The following is an 8,356-nucleotide window of genomic DNA, read 5'->3' as shown; positions in this document are numbered from 1 at the left end:
TTCCCTTTCCATGTGTTAAACTACTTATATTTTATTCAGAATCTGAAATGTTCGCTTGATGCTTTCACTGAGCCTCACCACATGATTGAACTCTCAGGATTCCCCATGCTAACTTCCAGTTCTCTGTCCCAAATATCACATGAAATTTATATACTCATCTTTCCAGCTAATATACCTGCATGATAGAATCATTTTCTAATTAAAGTACTTGTTTTTTTTATTTTTTTCAGAAAATTATATTTTACTTGTATTTCTGTTATGATGAAAGAAAAATTTACTTAGAAAAATACAGGCTTAATACTATTTGTAGTATGTGTTTTCTCATTAGAAAATAACGTATTTGTCTTATATGATTTCTAAAAGATCACTTCCAGATATAAAACTTAATAAATCTAGGATTCCAATCCAGAACAAATAAAAATAAAGCATAATTTGTATTTCCCAAGGTGTTTTGCTATAATTTGTTAAGACTATCACATAAAATTCTGTTAAAATTTTAATTTAAGATAGTTTGTCCTAATTGCTGTCTCCCAATTTAAATTTTAGATTCTTATAACTTTTTGAAATAGCTTTTGATAATCTGTGCATTGAATTTTTCCTCATCAGAATCTTCAGTCCATACTCTGAGAATGACAACTGCTATTCTAATTAAGTGTGTTATTTCAAGTTTCAACCATTTCGAACTTGATTATATATTGTTTTTCATTGCTTGCTGATTTTTTTTTGTTTTTCCATGTTTAAGCACCAGGGCAGAATTTGTAAAACATTTGCTCAAAAATATTTGTTTGCATGAATTAATGAAATATACTTTTGTGTAATACTTCGGAGTGCCTCACACAGAGTAAGCTTTCAATAACTACCTGCTGATTATCATTACGGTAATGATAAAAGATATTCCTAAGGGATTGACACCTTACTAGTAAATAATTACTGACACCTTATTACGAATAATTGCATGCTTTATTTAAAAATACTGAGTTAGGGTATTTTCTACAGGCAGAGTGACAGTGAATATATTTTGAATGTTCATAATGTCAGCAGAGAACTAGAATGAGATTAATTGTTCTGTTGACAATGCAGGGCAGCAGTCAACTTCATCATCAAATAAAATGAAATCCCTAGGCAGTTATTTGTGCTACTTACTTATTCTCTCACTCTTTTTATCCACTCCATTATTCTGGGTTAGTACCGTTAGAGGTCAAACCCATTGCTGTTGAGTAATTCCGACTCATAGCAACCCTATAGGACAGAGTAGAGCTGCCCCATAGAGTTTCCAAGGAGAGCCTGGTGGATTCAAACTGTGGACCCTTTGGTTAGCAACTGTAGCACTTAATCACTATGCTACCAGGTCAAGGGAACTATAAAATGGAGAGAATATGTTAGAGTGTGTAGAGAACAGAGGATGTAATTCCCACCTGCCTCAACATGATAGCTAGTGACGGGATTCTGAGTAAAGAGCCCCAAGGATCACATGTCACATATCTATGGAAGTTAGTTTTTGGACAATCCTAGTCCTGCCTCTTCCAAACTGAGAAAAATGCAGGCAAAACTAAATCTAATAAAGTTTATCATGAGGAACTATTGAAATTAATGACAAAACAGCATCCTCCAAATTATGGTGGCACAGTATTAAGAGCTTGGCTGCTAACCAAAAGGTCGGCAGTTTGAATCCACCAGCTGCTCCTTGGAAACCCTATGGGGCCATTCTACTATAGGGTAGCTATGAGTAGGAATCAACTCAACAGCAACAGGTTTGGGTTTTTTTTTTTTCCTTCTTGCATTTGTTATACTAATAAATTCCCACATAAAATATCTGTTGAATATCTGTAGTAGGGAAGAGAGTAGTAGTAAGAAAGAAATGCAGACAGAGATAGCATAGCTAGCTCATTTTGATGCAGAGGAGTATTGGTTAAGTATTTTAACAGGTTGAAGAGAGCTGTGAATACTCAAAAGGAAACATGAGTGCAGACATTAAAGGTGAATCGGAGAACATATGAGGGAGACAAGCAAGTTCAAGTAGCCTCTGCTGTCTAATAGTGTGGATAGTGCACAAAGTGTATAATTTATTCAGGAATAACTATGATTTAGCACTCTCCAATGACATGCCCTAAACTAATCATCTTTCCATACACATTCCTGGAAAGATTTCAATATGTGACCTTCTTGATCATGTTAATGAAATGTAATTTTTACAGTCTCCATGAAATCAGTAATTTCTGATCTTCCTCTCTCTTCTCAATATACGGCCTATATATTCAATAATGAGTCACAAAGTTGTATTTGTTTCTTCAGTCTGGAAACGTCCTATATCTGTTCCTTCCTGCCACTACTGCAGTCCAAGTCTTCATCACAGCACCCTGAGTTATTACTACTAAATCATTTCTTTATTTCTAATCTCTGTCTCATCAAATCCATACTATAAAGATCCACTTCAATAAACTTTCTATACATTCGACTTCTGTTCTCAAATAACTTCACGGGCTCTTAATTCTGCCCAGATAAAGTCCTATCTACTCTAATTGGTTTTCATAGCCCTCCAGAGTTTGGCTCCATATCGGCTGTCCAATTCTAACACCCAACAAACACCAAACATCAGCTCTGCTTTTGAGCTAGATTTGCTTTCCCAGTGTTGTGTGATCAATTCCATTTCTAATTCTTTCCCTGGCTGGAACTCACCTAAACTCTCCTCTACATAAGTAAATCCAATCATCCATTAAAATCCAGCTCCTGCTCCTCCTCGTCCTCCAAGCCATTGATTCACTGTCTGAAAACATGTGTGCTGGTATTGCTTATTTTCAAAATATTTAATATTTGAATTTCTATGTCCTCTTCAAAATGAAGATAAGGCTCATATTTTGCCCCTCATACCTATACCCCTAGTACTTACAGTTTTCTTGTAGTTAGGAAAACATACTAACTTGAAATATACATTGGCGTCCCTAGCTTAAAAAATGTTACCAAAGGACTCCTCAATTCAGATTTCACAAATAGATAAAATTCACTTGTAATGAGCACTTTGCTTTTTATATGTAGCTGTTTTCTGACAAAAAGCTTAGACAATTTGTCCTGTCAACCCCCAACACATATTTTATTTTTTTAATTGCTGAGCAAACCTTATATTTAAAAGCAGTATGAAAATAAATTTCAGCTCAGCCTTATATTTCCGTTATCACATGCTTTGAGCAAGCTATATCTAAATTAGGCTTTATTGTTACCAAATCATCAAGTGGATCTGTTTGGTAATCAAGAATTACTAAGGGGTTCTGAATATTTCCAAGCAGAGAGTTAATCATTGTTTTATCTGGAATCAAGCAATAGTGGTAAATAACCTGTTATACTAAAGCTTTGTCTTATTTTTCCTGGTTGGGAAAAATAAGCATTTAATACACGGGGAAAAAAATGATTCTCATATTCTATCAAATTTTACTTCTATTACACAAGCTTTTAGCATTTCGTTCTGTTGTACACGGGTTCACTGAGTCGAAACCGACTTGACAGCGCCTAGCAACAACAACAACATAAGATCACTGGTAAAAATGCCAATATTTTAACTAGTGAGGAACATATTCAACAGAGCCCCCAGAAGCCGACCTTCTTACAAGGCATCTTGCTATTGTGTTTTCAATTGGCAAAATTCTAATAAATCAAGGACTGACAAGGACCAAAGGGCAAGAGATGAAATTAAATCATGCCCCACTGTCTAAAAGAAAAATGGCAAATTTATACCAGCACCAACGAAATGTAACCATTATGTTTATAGCCATATTTCTTACTGTAATTTCAGCTTCTTCTGAACATCATGCTGGGAAAATGGTGTTGAAAGAGAAATCTCTTGAGCAAACTGAAAGAAATCGTGTGAGCTCACAGATGATTACAAATTTTTTATCTTTAAGTAAAATTTGTCCTTTGAAAATTCCACAGAAAAGAACAGAAGTATAGTTTATGATAGTTTTTAACGGGAGGAAATAGGTCTGAGTGACAGACCCTGAGTGATAGGATTTTCAAATATCTTTGTGGTTATTATGATGGTTATGACCTGGGTGTTCACCTCAGACCTCTGTATTCCTTATTTGTAAGACACGAAGAATCATCTATTTAAGAGGACTTAACTAAAGAAAACACATTTCTAAAATAGGCATAAAGTGTGCAAATCATTCCAAAGTGCTGAGGGAGAACTGTTAAATGGTTAGACACAATGAAACTCTGACCATTTGTTTGCATTACAAATTTATGTATATTTTTGGCTTTTTCACTGAATGAGTACAAACAATTTAAAAATTATAAAGACAATACAGACACATTCAAAGTGGCAGATTATAAAGTACACTGCCAAGTGCTATAATTTTTATCCATTAACATCAACATGCAAACATTACTGTGTTAGAATGTTTTAGAGCAACTAATAGTGTTTGCTAGCAGAACTACACAATGAAAAATTTAGAAAAGTACTGAAAAAGAAATACACTTCTTACTAAAACCTTATATAAAATATCCCTGTTATCATCTGACTCATATATAAACCAATTGGTATCTGAATCCAGAAAGTAATTTCTCAGTGTACACACAGGCTTGCAGTAAATAATATTCTGAATTGAAAAACGGGCTGTGAGGAGAATGGCTGAAACACGGTGACCAAAAAAGAGACCTATTAATTTTTTTTTTAAAGGAGATACATGACAAGGACTGCTGTGCACATGCAAGGGAATAAGGGAGTAGCGTGGAGAGGGAACAGAGTTAAGCTGGAGGAGAGCAACTGCTTATAAACCAAAATAAATCATGAACGCAGATGGGTGGAAAGAGAGAGGTGAAAATATTTCCTCCTTGCTTTCAGCTATACACAGAATTAATACTCACTAAGGAAAATCCGTCTAGAATGTGAGTTAGCTAAATTTTATTATGAGTTGTAGTTCAGACTTTGCCACAACTGTATCACAGGATTGTGAGAGTCAACTATAATGGTTGTAAAAGTGCTGTAAAATGTTATACTCATGTAAGACAGACAATATCTACTCAAAATGTAGACTAGACCTCTCCTTCCAACTTTTGGAAAGGACAGACAATGAACTCTCCTGGACACAAAAAGGAGAAAACCTCCCTATGTTGGATTCCGAGATTTTCATGGAACAACAGGCTCCACAGTCACTCCAAGGCTTATCTTTAAACACAGAGGAAAGACGCTAGCAAACTGATTTAATGAACATGTGGACAAAAATCCTTTTTATTCTGTGGAAGGAAGAGATTCCCTTCCCCCCTTATTTAACCTTTTATAGCCTACTCAAATGTGATGTTAAATCATGAGAATTTATCTCCTTTGAGGAAGCAGGAACAAGGACAGGAAAGGTGATAAAAGATTCACCCAACAAGCCAAAACACATTAACATTTTCCCTCCAAGGCCAACTACTGGGATAGAAAAAGGACGGGCCTGGTACCTGTACTTTGCCATGACTGTCTTACACCTAGAAAACTAAGGTTTAGTTAGACTACATAACTTATTTAAGGCCACTTATTCAACATCACAAAGCCAATATTTCACTAAGGGTCTGTGTCATATCTAATCTCAGGCACTGTCCACAACAAAAATACATCCTCCCATCACAAAAAAGGAGGTTAGAATGATCAAGAAGTAAGGAGAAGAAATTTATATTTTTTAGCTTTCTTTGCTTTAAGCTCCAGCAATAGTTTTTAAAAATATTTTGGTATTGTCTAAAATTTCTATTAAAGTTTTAAAGATAAATTAAATACTGCTTCTCTGATCATTAACTAAGCACATGCAACACAGTTAAAATGCCTGAAATTTTTCAAAAGAAGAACAAAAAATCATGGAATCACAAAGCTGAAAACAACATTATAAACAATCTATGCAAACCCCCTCATTTTATAAATAAGGAAATTAAGGCTCAGATGGCTTAAGTGACTTGCTCAAGGTCACAAAACTTGTCAGTTCCAGACTCAAGATCAGAATTTAAATCTCCAACTTGTAGTCCAGGGAATCTATTCTTTTGCAAACCAGTAAGAAATGACTGCACTTAAACATTTTGTCCAGAATATCCTCAAAACTGAGTGTAACAGAAGTAAGCCATGGGACGATGAATGACTATAGTTCATACCAAAAATGCGCTGCCAGTCACTGTGGTAAGATCTGTTTCTTTCTGAGAACTATGGTTTCCTGCTGGACTGGAGAACCCAAACGGGGTTTCTTCCTCCCGTTCAAAGAAGTCAGAGTCAGGATGTACGTTCCATTCCACTTTGGTTGGCGTCAGTAGTGCTGAGACACTGTTGTCACAAAGGGCGCTTGAAGGAGTCAGAGCATCTGTGTCCACTGTTAACTTATTGCTGGGGGTCAGAGCTTGGGGCTCTTGACTCGAGTTCTTTATAGGCAAAGAGCCCAGTGGCCCTGCACTTACACTTGGGACATCATCCATATCTAAGGTGCTCTGCTGAAAACCTGTGGCCGTTGTTCCAAAAAAGAGAGAGGTATCCAGACTTTGAGGAAGATCACTGGTGGCCATCGAGGCCCGACGGTCCATAGCCTGCCCTAAGGAATTATTATTAGGAGGGAGGTTCCCTGCCAGAGTTGAACTCACAGAAGCCACATCAATAGTCAAGATTCCAGAGTTCACCAAGGCCGTGTCCAGCATTGCAGCAGAACTACTGCCAGGCACATCAGAAAAGAGAGGTACTAGGTCTGCATCACTGACATCGCCCTGTCCCTGGCTGATAAGTTCACTGCTGGGTGTAAGAGAATTCGAAGCTTCCAGCTGAGCTAAGAGGTCCTGGCCGAGGTTGTGCCTTTTGGCCATGTGGGTCTTCATACTGTGCTTGGATGTGAAAAGTTTATTACAAGTGGAGACTGGGCAACGGCTTTTCCAGGTGTCCACATCCTGCAGGTGTTTCTTGGAGTGAATGTATAGACTACTGCGAGCGGAGAACCTGGCACAGCAGCCTTCCACGGGGCACACAAAAGGCTTTGTGCCCAAGTGGGTTATGCTGTGACCTTTCAGATGCTCGGCCCTGGTGAAAGATTTCCCACACCCTTCCACAGGGCACGTGAACCTCCGGTCATCCTCGTGTTTCCTTTTGTGCCTTAAGAGTTTGGACATGCTGGTGAAGTTCCAGCCACAGCCATCAAAGTCACAAAGGAAAGGTCTCTCGCCCGTGTGGCTCCGAAGGTGAATTTTCAGCCTACAGGCCTTGTCATACTGTTTGCTGCAGCCAGGAAAGGAGCAGGAAAAGAGTTCCTGCTCCCTGAAATGGGCGCGGTTATGGGAAAACAGGGCACTCACTGTGATAAACGTCTTCTTGCAACCGGAAAACGCGCACTGGTAGGGCCTCTCTGGCTCAAAGTGGCTGCGCTGGTGGACGCTCAGCTTGGCCTGCGTGGGGAAACTCTCCTCGCACACCTCGCACTTGAATGAGTTCTCCTGCTCGTGGCCTTTCATATGCGCCTTGAGGTTGTACACGGTGGTGAAGCTCTTGCCACAGCCCTCCGCCGGGCAGCCAAAGGGCCGCAGTTTGTCGTGCGACTGCAGGTGCCGCTTGAGCTTGTACGAAGTGGTGAAGGTCCAGCCGCAGCCGCCCAGGGGACACTTGAAGGGCCTCTGGCCCTGGCTGCTGCTGTGCGTCAGCAGGTGCACCTTCAGCTGGTGCTTCTTGGCGAAGGTCTGCCCGCACTGCGCCTCTGGGCACACGTACAGCACCATGCTTGAGCCTGGGCCCAGTGATCCGCGGGGACCTTCGGCGGCGGCCAGGCTCTCCGCCCCCTCCTCGGGCGCCGGAGCAGGCGCGGGCTCAGGCGGCTCGGCCAGCAAGAGGTCGGGCGGCAGCTCGGGGCAGTCGCCGGGCTGAGTGGCGTGTGGCTCCCCCGGCTGGGGGATGATCAGACCCCCGACCTGCGGGGCAGGCGCGACCCCGGGCTCCCAGGCGGGCGGCGGGGGCGTGGCCAGGGTGAGGACCCCGTTCTCAAAGCGCCACAGCAGGTCTTGGTTGTGGATGGTGACCGTGCCAGCGAAGGCCGCGGCGGGGCCCGGGCTTGGGGGGCGGATCGGGGCCGGGGCCGGGGCGGGGCTCGCGGACGGGCAGCAGGGGCCCAGCTCAGGGCGGCCCGCGGGGTTCGCGCCGCTCTCGCGCCCCTGGAGTCCCGGGCCTGGCGCGGCCTCCTCCCTCCACACGGGCCCTGTGGCCTGGCCGGCGCCCGCAGTCTCCACGTGGCCACCCACCGGGTCCAGCAGCAGAAGGAAGAAGTCGTCGCCGCCGCCAGCGTGATCGGGCCTCGGCGCCAGCAGGCTCGGGCCCGGGCCCGGTGAGGCTGCGCGAGTCGGCTTGCGCCGCCGCCCGGGCCCGCCATCTTGGGGGCCC

At 41.9% G+C, this 8,356-nt stretch overlaps 1 protein-coding gene across 1 annotated transcript in view; it reads right to left on the bottom strand.

The window, feature by feature from the left end:
• Window positions 1–3,262: 3,262 nt before the first annotated feature.
• The window catches only part of LOC101358413 (zinc finger X-linked protein ZXDB), a 6,261-nt gene continuing 1,167 nt past the window's right edge, over window positions 3,263–8,356 (bottom strand). The window contains exon 3 of the mRNA XM_023736136.1: window positions 3,263–8,349. Coding sequence (XP_023591904.1) covers window positions 6,103–8,349 — 2,247 coding nt within the window. The 3' untranslated portion in view covers window positions 3,263–6,102. The remainder of the gene's footprint in view (window positions 8,350–8,356) is intronic.

Source organism: Trichechus manatus, unplaced genomic scaffold (assembly GCF_000243295.1).
Source record: "Trichechus manatus latirostris isolate Lorelei unplaced genomic scaffold, TriManLat1.0 scaffold00086, whole genome shotgun sequence".
Lineage (NCBI taxonomy): Eukaryota > Metazoa > Chordata > Mammalia > Sirenia > Trichechidae > Trichechus > Trichechus manatus.
Note: the sequence above shows the minus strand (reverse complement) of the source record. Positions and strands in the feature narration are given on the sequence as shown.